Below are 12,958 nucleotides of genomic sequence, written 5' to 3'. Positions count from 1 at the left end.
CAGAAGAACGTACCACTCAATGCCCAGAGGAAAAGAACATTTGAAAAGAGATCTCAAAAAAGTTTAATTTACTTCTCCTATAGACAACTGTGAGACCTATGTGACAACAACTTCAGGCAAAGAAATCAGAGAGCTCTCTCTATGAACTTAATCTACTCTCATCCCAGCTTCAGTACATGAATCTCATACTAAGCTGATATCTTGTTGACTTTATTGTAATCCACACAATATTTATTAAATGTCATTGAGCAAGCTTTTGGGGGAGAGTGAGATGTGGTAGTATCGCGAGACTGCGAAAGATTGTGCAATCAAACTCCAAGGGGAGGAGACCAGCGACAACGCCACCTGGGGGAATTTCATTATTCATTATTATAGAATAATGTATCGAAAAGGACAACACAGGTTCGTTGAAACACAGGACAGAGAGCGGGTTCTATGTTACAAAATATAATTTATTTTATTTAACAACATATAACGTTTTCCTTATACCAATCTTTTTATTAGTTTTTTCTTCTCCAGACAAAGCAAGGTACTATACACAAGGCAGTATTAACAAGACATATGTACAGTAAACTGAAGCTTATCAAGAAAGAGAAAACCCCAACAATAACCCCCATACCTCCCAATGTCAACCCTCCAACTTCCCGACGAGGTTATGGTGAAGGCACCACTGAATGGTGGTTGATACAGGTACAACATGACATACACACACATTCATACAGAATAAAAATTCATACACCTATACATGAATAATTACCACGGCGGCAGAAAATCAAAAAGGGAAAATCCAACACAACACCACCTGTGACACAACACAACAAACACGGACTCGTGAAAAGATACCACCACCGGGAGTTGGGCTGCCGCACGTGTCGACCCACAGCACCTGTAAAACAAAAGAAGAAAAGGGAACTAAATTACTCGAAAATAATACTGAGAAAGTACATACACAAACAAACAAACAAACCAACAACTAAACAGCCAAACCCCAAATATATAAACACTTAAATCACAACACGACAAATATAACACATCTTAATTTACATCCAAAATAATCTAATAATGGAAAATTATAACTACTAAACAAAAGTAAACAAAACCAACAAATAAAGATCAAGTAAACTCAACAAAAAAATCCAAAAAAAAGAAAGAGACAAAACACATAATATAATCAAGGAAAATAAGCACTAGAAAAACAATATACTATTAAATGGTGGTGCCTGCTGGAGCTATTAAAAAAAACAGTAGGCCCAGCCAACGACAGTGGACGGAGTCGAGGATGGCCGAATGATTACTCCTACGGAGTGGTCAGGAGCAGTGTAACGGCTGTACAAAGCCACATAATCCGCAGGTGGCTTCACCTCCACTTGAAGCGACACAATCTTAAGCTAAAAACAGTCTAACCAAAACAGCAGTTCTGTTCCGGACGTGGCAGCCAATGACTGGCAAAACCCCGGGCACAGAGGTGGCGAACAGAGGTGAAGCCTCTAAGACAGCGGGAGACACGATCAGCCAAGTCCACCGCTTTTCTGTACAGCAAAACAAGACGTCTCAGGTAACGTTATGGTGTAAACAAACTAACAGCTAATTGACAACGAGCGGCTTACCTCGCAGAGAGTACACACTGTCACCCAGGCAACCCCTGACGCGGAGTGCTCCGCTCTCCCAGCCCACAGCCGCACCAATTACGCTACAAGAGGGCGAAACAATACTCGCTAAGTGTGCCGTGCTGTGCGGATATGTACAGGCAAGGGAAGTGTACAGGCACCTACCTGATATTAGCGGAGACAGGACACAGAGGCGCGCCATACACGCCACGCCAAACAATTCACCGCACCAACACGAACCGGATGTCACTCAGCGGAAGCATAAGGGGTGCACAATCTCATCCTGGCCGTATTTGTACGCCACTCCGCCTGTCAATCACTGCCGGTGAGGCGGAGGAACCTATTCGGCTACGCCTACCCCCTACTTTTGCATCGGTGCCCCAACGATGGGCCAAAAAACCCAAAACAACCAACAACGAAAAACTAGTGCCATGGTCTAAAAAGGGAAGCCTGCGCATTGGACACCGGGCCTGGCAACTCATTCGCAGCATTGTCCATGTTACTAGCAGGTCGCGGCAGACGATGAACGTTTGAGTGCTGGCCCGCTGTGGAGCGTTCCATCCGACGCAGAGTTTGCGGACTAGCAATGGGTTGGTACGTTGATTGCAACGGAGGTGCAGGTCGTACTGCACCTTCCAGAGCCACAGTTGGAGCTAGGTGGGGCCCAACTTCCACTGGAGGCTCAACGGAAGGCCTGTGGGGCCAAATGAGCTATGAGACACTGGGGTAGATGGTACAGAAAACTCGGGAAGTAGCACCCACAGATCACCGTCAGTTGATAGGTCCCCATAAGTCACCACAGCAGGTGGTGCTGGCACCCTAGAAGGGGAAACAGGCGTAGTCCGGACTACAGCCTTCAGTGCGTCACGATGCACAGTCCGCACCCTGACCGGGTGATTCACAGGGGCTATGGTATAAACTACTCCTTCACCAGGAGGAGCCTTGGTTATCTAATAGACCACCAGGCTCATAAATACAGATAAACATAAATACACTTTTTTTTGCGACTGCCAGTCTCACAAACCACCCATTCATAGCTTTTGCTGATTGATTGAAGGTTTGAAAAATGAAAACACAAAATCATATCAATTATAAAACATTTTATTAAGTTCAGTAAAATTCCGGAGTGGTAATTGGCAGACAACTCTTGGATACAGTTTTCATGACTTGGTGCCTCGACCCATGATGGCTTTCTTTGTGTTTCTCTCTGGTCTACACAAGATGATGTAACACTTGGGTCCTAACAGTGCCACCAAGATGCCCAAACTGGAGGCCAGGATGGCAAATACCTCCACTGCATCTGCATATTTGCCTGGTGAGCTGATGTAAGCAGGGACAAAGGCCACCCACACTGCACAGAAGATCAGCATGCTAAAGGTGATGAGTTTGGCCTCATTGAAACTGTCTGGAAGATTCCTTGCTAGAAAAGCTAACAAACAACTGAGGACGGCCAGTAAACCAATATAACCCAGTAAAACTGCAAAACCAACTGTGGACCCAACTACACACTCATAAACTATCTTGTCACTGTGATACTGGGTGTTTTTATGAGGCACTGGTGAAGCAGAGACAAGCCAGACAGTGCAGATTGCTGCTTGAACAGAAGTCAGAACCAGAACTGTCCCTCTCTGCTGCGCAGCACCAAACCACTTCAGACTGGACTCACCACCTGGTTTGGAGGCCCTAAACACAGCCAGAACAACCAGGGTTTTCACCAGGATACATGAGACACAAAGCACAAAGCTGATGCCGAATGCTGCGTGTCTTAGTTGGCAAGTCCATGATCTGGGTCGTCCAATGAAGAGCAATGAACACAAGAAACACAATTTGAGTGACACCAAAAGAAGAAAACTGAGTTCTGAATTGTTGGCACGAACTATAGGTGTGCTGTGATGATGGATGAAAATGCCCAGAACAACAACACAGATAAATGTGCCCAAAAGTGAGATAGTTGTCAAGCAGATACCCAGAGGCTCATGGAAGGAGAGGAACTCTGTTTTCTTAGGAAGACAGTGGTCATGCTGGGGGCTGGACCAGAAATCTTCTGGACAACTGGTGCACTCCATGGAGTCTGATAAAAGAGAAAATATTATGACATACATGTTTATACAAAATCTCTGAACTGTGGTGTTTAAAACTTTATACTGACCAGTTGTATTGCTGATCTTTCCCTCAGAACAAGGGACACAGTCAAAACAACACTCAGGTTCCCCCTTCTTTCTGGCCATGCGGGTACCTGGAGGACAGCTCTTACTGCACACTGACCGAGGAGGCTGTGTGGAGAAAATCAGGATCTGTGAGACTAATCTGTAATGACTAAGGTAAAGAGATGGTAGTCTGAAAAAGTAAGAAATAACCTGTTTGGATTCAGTGTTCCAGAAGATTTTGTCATCATCCAGTGTAAATTCTTCTCCTTTGAAGGCTGAACTCTTAAACTCACCCACTCTCTGAACTTTAGTTCTTCCATCAGGGAGCCACACCCAGTTCATGATGTCATATATTGGTAAAGGATCACCATTTTCATCAAATGACACTTGATCACCAAAAGATGTGGTGAAGTTGACTTTTTCCAAGTAATACATCATCTAGGAAAATCCAGATTAGGGACAAAAAAGAAAACTGAAAATGAGGATTTATTCTATTCATTTGCAAACTGATATCTCACCTGCCATGGCTCCATTCTTTGCAAATGAGCACAGGTGTTGTTGCTGAAAGGCCCTCTCCCTGGCTCACACTGCAGCATGTCATCAAGAGCATACGCCAGAGCATACACAGCCTTATACACGTTATACTCTGGCCTGAGGTTTGAAACATCCACCAATTCATTCTTCACATTCTCTTCAGCTTCCTGTCCAGTGCATACTTCTCCTCCAGCTTCCACCCAACCTGCTGGAGGTGGTGCAAATCTACACTGAAATGTGTATTCCCAAAATTCATTCACCTGAAAAAATGTGTGTTATTTGTGTGAAACAATGAACATTTTTTTTAAATGGAAGTTCCATATCAGATTGAAACATTTCATTCTCACCATGCTATTCCCATCGGTGTTGTTGTGATGTAGGTCAGGACGTATTTGTAACAGGAAGTCCCTGAGCCCTGGTATTTCTCCTCGACGAATGGCGATCCCCAGTGTTCCAGCCAGGTACGGCATGAGATGGGGAGCCTGGAGCACAGCAGCTGATGACCAGGCTTCACTGGCAATCCACTGCAGGCCTGTCACATTCAGTTTCACTATCTGTGAATTGTATAAGAAGTACATAATTGTGTACTTTCATACCGATATAGTATAATTATTTTTTTTTACATTACATTACATGTCATTAAGCAGACGCTAAGTCGCTTCAAGTAAGTCAAACTATAAAGTGCTAGTCATAAGTGCGATGTACAAGTAAGTGCTTTTTCTTCTTGTGTTGTCATCATCTTAGTCGAGGTAGAGTCGAAAGAGATGAGTTTTTAGTCAGCAGCGGAAGGAGCCAGGACAGCGAACAGTCGTGAGTTTGGCGAATGCTTCTGCGATCCTCTCAGTGAGAGGACAGCAAGCCGGTTTGCCGATGCAGAGCGGAGTGGGCGGGCTGGGGTGATTTTTGATGATATTTGATCATGTCCTTGATGTAGGCTGGACCGGATCCGTTTGTAGCATGGAACGCAAGCACTAGAGTCTTGAAGCGGATGCGAGCAGCTACAGGAAGCTATTGAAGGGAGTGGAGGAGCGGTGTAGTGTGAGAGAACTTTGGTAAGTTGAAGACCACTTGAGCTGCTGCATTCTGGATCTGCAGCTGCAGAGGTCATATGGCACATGCAGGGACACCAGCCAGGAGGGAGCTGCAGTAGTCCAAGCGTGAGATGACAAGAGCCTGGACCAGAACCTGTGCTGCCTTCTGGGTTAGAAGAGGTTGTATCCTTCTGATTCTGTGCAACATGTATTTGCAAGATCGAGCTGTTGCAGCAATGTTGGTGGTGAGGGAGAGATGGTTGTCAACTGTCACACCCAGGTTAGGATGTAGATAGGATGAGAGTAGGGCAAGTGCAGAGCCTGAGACACTGGTGGCCTGGTGGAGCTGGTGGTTAACATAGATAGACATAGATAGATAACCCGTCACCAAAAAGAAGAAACCCTGAATGATATTAACATACAGTGCAGACACACACACAAACACACACATACATACACAAACCAATAAATAATATAAATAAACAGTCAGCTAAGATATGTAAACAGAAATGTACAACAGGCCCTATAGTGTAGAGAGATGTAGAACATATACATAAGTGAGGTAGAAATAAATAGACAGCAGCTTAAAAATGGAGGTGCAAAATATGATTATCACTCGCTTCAGAACCTTTCTGTCTGTGGCACTGCTCCCAGGGAACCACGCTGTGATGCAGTAAGTGAGTACACTCTTAATTGTCGTTTGGTAGAATGACATCAGCAGTTTCTGCTCCAGTCTGTTTCTCCGCTGCTGGGCCTTCTTAGTCACGGCCGTGGTGTTGCTGACCCAGGAGAGCTTCTCCTGGATGTGGACCCCCAGGAACCTGAAAGATGACACTCTCTCCACCGGGTCTCTGTTGATGCAGAAAGGAGCATGATCCATCTGGTACTTCCTGGAGTTGAAGATGATTTCTTTGGTTTTGGTGGTGTTCAGGAGCAGGTTGTTGGCCTGACACCACACGGACAGATGTTGGACCTGCTCCCTGTAGGTGGTCTCGTCTCCCCCAGCTATTAGCCCCAACACTGTGGTGTTGTCTGCGAACTTGATGATCTTGTTTGAGGCATGGCGTGGGACACAGTCGTAGGTGTACTGGGCATACAGGAATGGGCTCCACACACAGCCTAGAGGAGAGCCAGTACTGAGCATAAGAGGAGAGGAGAGGTGGGGGCCAAGAGTAGATGTCCTTATCTGGAAGGACATCTGGCAAGCCCCACAGGCACATGGTTTGGGAGTGAAGACAAGTTCCCCCTGTGCAGCAAAAACAATGCAGGCCTCCAACACATCCTGTCAACATGTGGAGTGGCACTGGGGCACTTCAAGGAATATTTCACCGATTTGCCTTTAGCTCTGTATTATTAGAATAGGTAAAAATTGTGCTTCCCATCCTCAGATTCATCGAGTCGAGAAAGTCTTCTTTTTGTTACATACCCACCAGTGACATTTGGTCCGAGGCTTGAAACTGCAACGCTAATTCTGCACTTTTTAGACCCACTCATAGGGGGATGAGACCTCATTCCCAGAATGTAAACAGTGTCTGCCATCTTTGCTAACAGTTACGCTAACTGGACCAAGTGTCACTCATGGGCATGTAACAAAGAAAAGAATGAAGGTATTTCTTATCACAGGGGAGGTTGGAAAGCACAATTTTTCAAACACCAATTCTAGTAATAGAAAGCTAAATGCAAATCGGTTAGGTATTCCTTTAAGATGGCAGCACAACCAGGTTCTGAGGAAGCTAGGGGAGCTCTTGGAGAAACATAGAGTTGTCGCAACTTACTATTTTTTCTTCTTGTTTGCAAAGTGTTCATTCGACCCGGAGAGAGCCAGAAGAAGTCATGAGTGGGCCAGGAGAGATCACTGCTGACCCCTGGAAAGGTTTGGGAGATGTGCATCAACCTCGGCAGGCAACTCATCTTTCACAGCAAGATCATGCAGTCAACTCTGAGACCAGACATTGTGATGTGGTCCCACTAACAAGCAGGTCCTCATCACTGAGTTGACTGTTCCCTGGGAAGAGGGCATATCAGTGACACACTAGCTAAGGGTTCAAGGGTGCAGGGTTTATCTGGGCAGGTCCTCCAGGTAACAGGATCAATAGGCTCAAGTCAGCACAGGGCCATCAAGGAGCTAGCGGAGGAGGTGGAGAGAGCGAGCTACTGGTTGTGGCTATGGAGGAGGGACAGTGCATGGGTTCAGACACCCCATCCTATGTATGCATCCCAGCCACTTGCCCCCCACCCGGAGATGTACTGGCAAGGGGGCAAACAGCATCAGACCCAAAGTACACCAGAGGATTATAGGAGTGATCATTATATTGACTTATTCTGCATTACTGACACATGGTTACATATATATATATATTGGATATAATATCCAATATATATGTACACCAATATATTTGATATACATTTATATTAAATATATTGGTGTACACTGAGTCAACACCACCCAGTCATTAATACTCAAATTCCCCAAAGCTCAAGCCAGGAGGAGGAGTCAAGGGTATTTTCAATTCCAGTCTATTAATCAACCCCAAGCCAAAACCTGAATATTTCTCTTTCGAAAGCCTCATTCCAGCTGGATTGCCCCACTGTACCCCAAGCTTTTAAAGTTGTATTTATAAACCCCTTGACAAACAAGCGACCCTCGACCCAGATGTTTTTTGCTGAATCCTCAAACAGCCTGTTTGAGGATTCAGGTTATGTCATAGCACAGAAACAGCCCTAAAAACCTTCTCTTGACCTAAAAAAATGTTGACACCATTGATCATGGTATTTTTGCAGATACTCAAACAGACTCAATGGTACTGCCCTCTGCTGGTTTAAATCATACTTATCAGTAGATTCCCATTTGTTCATGTTAATGATAATGCCTCATTGTAAACAAAAGTTAATTGCGGAGTTGCACAGGGCACAGTGTTGGGCCTATACATTTTACCTTGTATATGGTTCCTTGAGGGAACATTATTAGAAAGCATCATTGTTAAGCAGATGACATATTTATATATAAATGAAGCCGGATGAACTAAATTAGGTTTTTCAACAAACTTGACAGACAAACTTTCTGACCATATTGTCACTTTTGATGTATCGCCGTGGCTTCCAGTTCCACTGTGAGGTACCTTGGAGTTATTTTTGACCAGGACATGTCAACTGACCATAAAACTATTTTCCAGAACAGCTTTCTTCCACCTTTGGAACATTATGAAAATGATAAACATTCTGTCCTTAAAGGACGCTGAAAAACTAGTTCATGTTTCATCTTTTGTTACATCTAGATTAGATTACTGTAACTCCTTATTTTCAGGATGTTTCAACAAGTCTGTTAGAACCCCCCAGTTAATTCAAAATGCTACAGCAAGAGTTCTGACAGGAACTAGAAGAGAGATCATATCACTCCAGTGTTAGCTTTTTTACACTGGCTCCCCGTACAGTTTAGAATTCAATTTAAAATCCTCCTCCTCACGTACAAAACACTTAATGATCAGGCCCCTTCATACCTGAAAGAACTAGTTTTACCATATCATCCTAACAGATTACTTAGGTCTGCTTAGGTCTGCAGGCTTACTTGTGGTTTCCTGAGTCTGAAACCTGAACTATCTCTTAGTTATACTGCTATAGGTGTGGTGCACCGAGCATACACTTTCTAACTCCCTCACACTCTTGATATGAATATGAATTTTTACATCTTGTTATTTTTCTACCCTACTTTTTACTTTTGCTCGTTCTATCCTCAGTCTGCAGGTACCTGTGACTCTTTGGCTGAAGGTTCCAGATCCAGTTTATAGGCGTCAGTAGTAGTATTGTGATGATTATTAAGCTATGATTAAAACTGATATCAGTATAGTATGCTTTGCAAAATATTCAACTGCTTAAATTCATTGTAATATCCCATATTTTTCCTCTCATCTCAAAAGCTCAGTTTACATTCTGGGTAATTTCATAGGCCAGAAGCAGTTTTCCAAAATGACCGATATTCCTATTAAACAATCCTGAAAAAGGAAGCAAGAGTTGCAACTCTGCATTTGGGTCGATAAAGAAAACACAGCATTTTCTGCAAGTGTGTCACACAGTAACATTAGCAGAAAGGTGCATAACTGTAATTTGTCTTAGTGAGCGGTTAACACAAAATTTGTATGACTATATATTATGACTACATATGATTTTACAAAAACAACCTTCTGTTTTAGAAAGAGCACAGTTACCACCTACCTCTTTCATGAGGTTAATCATGCGACTTTCGTGTGCAAACACAATCACCACCCGAGCTGTAGATTTCTTTATCACATCCACTATTCTCCTAATTTCAATCGGATCATAACGAGGCAAGATTTCTGTGTAAGCCAGACAACCTCCAGCAGTTGGACCCAGATCAGAATGAAAGGACCAAGCAGCGTTGTGTCCATAATCATCATCACTGATGAGCAGACCTGCCCAAGTCCAACCAAAGTGTTTTAGAATCTGAATCAAAGCATTCACCTATGTGGACACAGAGCAGAGGGTTTAGTGCACAGGCTGGAATCATCTTTCACTGGAAATCCTGCTAAATAGGATCATAAAGACCTGTAAAAGATGTACATTTTTCATTTTAATATATACTGTACACAAACATTAGTGCACACAATTGATTTTATGTATTTAGATATTGCAAATAGATTTTCACCTGAAAAGAATCACTCGGGATCGTCCTAAAGAAAGATGGAAACTTTTGTCGATCACTCAGGCAGGAACATGTGGCTAAATAACTCACCTGTAAAACAAGACCATGTATCAAAAAGGAAAAATTCAGAATGTTAAACGTTAATTACTAAATGGTCACACCTTAATTAAATATGAAATGAAATCATAAAAACTTACCAGAGGCACTCTGTACAAACCTAAGACTGTGGATATGGCAATTGAACGTGTAGAAGAAGAACCACCCACAATCCCTAGGACTGGAGGAGTTCCTACACAGTTCTCCTCTAATGTAACTTGCTCTTTTTGACCACTGATTAAGGTCAGTGCTGCACCAATTCCAGCCCCTACTTGGAGGCAGTTATCATACAGACTGTATCCCAGAGTGACATTAGGCAGCAGGTTTGAGTTTCTGTTGATCTCATCAATAGTAAAGGCCATGGTCTGAGACAGCCTGAATCCTAACACATCAAAGCTGACACAAATATACAAATGTTTACCATTTAAAATGCATCATACAGTAGTACAAAACTACACATGTTCCACAACTTCAGACACTACTGCAAATAATGAGGTCAGTATCAATTCAATGCCTCACACAGGTCATATATATATATATATATATACGTATATATATATATATATATATATATATATATATATATATATATATATATATATATATATATATATATAATGTTATTATCTCACATGAATAACAATATTCAAGCAGCTTACCCATAGCAGGAAGACTGTTGTGGCTCTGAGGTAAAAGATGCATCAGCATCATAAACAGGAAAGAAGTGAAGTCTGAAAAGTCCACCTAGAATCACATCTCCAGTTTTGTGCATCCCATTTAGGTTAAACTGTCCCTGTAACTGACAAGAGGAGGAATAAGAGGACACATCAGAGCAAAGGAAGGATAACAACATTAAAGAGAGGTTAGTGGTGTCTAAAAATGACCCCATGACTTTGCTCTGGTTCTTCCCTGTCTAAGTTCAGGCTCTTCATAATATCACCGCATTTTATGTGTTTGCAGTGTTGGTGTTGTATTTTTGCACACCACCTATCATGGCAAAGGAAGAAGCTGTAAGGGCAGGGCTTAAATCATATCCTATTGGAGACTGATTAATTAATCTATTTGTTTAAACTTTTTTTAAAAACAAAGTTTGTCATTTCTGGCAGTGGGGGGCACTCAATCAAAGCAATATCAAAAAACCTAGTTTGATGTCATGAAGCATTATGGTAATTGTATAGTAAAATACTTCAGCAGCAGAACACAGCAAATAGCAATGAGTAGTTATGATTGATTAGTAACAAAGAGAGAGTGATGGACCTATTAACCAGATAGTTTAACACAGTTTTGGAAAGTGTGAAAATGCTTGAAGAGTGTATGGCCTAGATATTCAAGATCAACGGTGATGCACTGTGATCTGAAAGTGCAAAGCAGTATTACAAAGTGTGAAACACTTTTACAAACACTGAAACAAATTAACAAAAGTTAAAACAAATTTACATTTTCTAACACAAATTTACAAAATGCCAACCCCTTTTACAAATACCAAAACAAATTTACAAAAGCCACCTGAACTGTTGGGTTACCGCACAAAGTGGCAGGTACTTAAACTGTCTTCAAGTAAAGAAAGATGATGTGATGAATTTCCTTCGGGAGCTTAATCCACAAAGTTGTGAGAGGAGAGCACGTAGAGAGAAGGCAGAGAAATCAGAGAGCTCTCTCTATGAACTCAATCAACTCTTATTCCAGCTTCAGTACATGCATCTCATACTAAGCTGATATCTTGTTGACTTTATTGTAATCTACACAATATTTATTAAATGTCATTTAGCGAGCTTTTGGGGGAGAGTGAGATGTGGTAGTATCGCGAGACTGTGCAAGATTGTGCAATCAAACCAAACATGGTGGCGCGCATCTAACTCAAACATTTCCACATCGTATACTATCCTCCGACAGCTAATTAATGGAGATCCTTACCTTTGACAACCCGATTTTCTCTGGTAGAGGTCTTGCACAAGGAATTTCAAACACCAATGGGTTTCCCTGCTCGCTTTTGGAAAATAATGCACTAAAAGGATCGGTTAAAACCCTCACTGAGGAAACGAGGCATCTCAGAGAAGAAAATGTTCACATAAAGGACACAATTATTGATCTACAGGCACACAGTATGAGGAAAAAACTGGTTTTCTCTGGGATCCCAGAAAAAAACAAAGAAGATGCAGAAGCGACAGTAAGGAACTTTACTCTCAAACAACCCCCGGTAGACACCGTCAAAAACATTTCCTCACATCATCTAGGAGGCTGACGACAGAAAGGCCAGCAACCACGTCCGATTGTCATGAAACACGTTAAACAAAAGGAGTTGGTCAAGAGCCGAGGCAGGGAGCAGGCAGCAGGGAGTATGGATCATTATCAGCCCGCTACTGGGGATTGGGCCAATGTCTGCTATATTTAGTACCTGCTCTGGTGATGTTCCAAGCATGATGTTTACAGGAATGGACAAAGTGTTCATATGTGAAAGGTAGGAACAATTGCAGAAAGGTACTTCAAGACCGGTCAAGACCACAACTGTGGGGATATCAATAAATTGCCCGTGCATTTTTGGATTAACTTGTTAATATCATTACTGTGATTTTGCGTAAATCGTATTGCTTGGGTACAACCAATAACTTGACTCATTTATCATTCATATCATTTGAAATTAACGGCTGTCACTCCTCCCGCCCCCTTTCACACGCCCCCCACAAAAGTGCATGTGAGTGACAGGAGAAGCGGTCGTGAGAAGATGTCAGCCAACTCATCTATAACAAAATTTGTTTACAAAGACTTTTTGTGAATAAATGCCTCCAAAAGAAAACACAGCGCAATGTGTAAATTCTACAAAGCGACGTCCACGTCCAACTTTTACTGCCTCGGTCTCGGTCTCGACTTGGTCTCGGTTTAGGTGGT

The 12,958-nt window shown here is 42.6% G+C and overlaps 1 protein-coding gene across 1 annotated transcript; it reads right to left on the bottom strand.

Moving 5' to 3' along the window:
- Positions 1-2,734: 2,734 nt before the first annotated feature.
- Positions 2,735-12,491, bottom strand: LOC131456061 (extracellular calcium-sensing receptor-like). Its single transcript, XM_058624037.1, has 8 exons — positions 12,468-12,491; positions 9,980-10,066; positions 9,529-9,795; positions 4,636-4,842; positions 4,273-4,548; positions 3,965-4,192; positions 3,757-3,880; positions 2,735-3,678 (listed from the first exon to the last, which is right to left on the bottom strand). Exons 1-8 carry the CDS (start codon positions 12,489-12,491, stop codon positions 2,768-2,770), a joined length of 2,124 nt encoding a protein of 707 aa, XP_058480020.1. The 3' UTR covers positions 2,735-2,767.
- Between the last annotated feature and the right edge of the window lie 467 nt (positions 12,492-12,958).

This window comes from Solea solea, chromosome 3, assembly GCF_958295425.1.
Source record: "Solea solea chromosome 3, fSolSol10.1, whole genome shotgun sequence".
Lineage (NCBI taxonomy): Eukaryota > Metazoa > Chordata > Actinopteri > Pleuronectiformes > Soleidae > Solea > Solea solea.
This window is presented reverse-complemented; position numbering and strand designations above follow the sequence as displayed.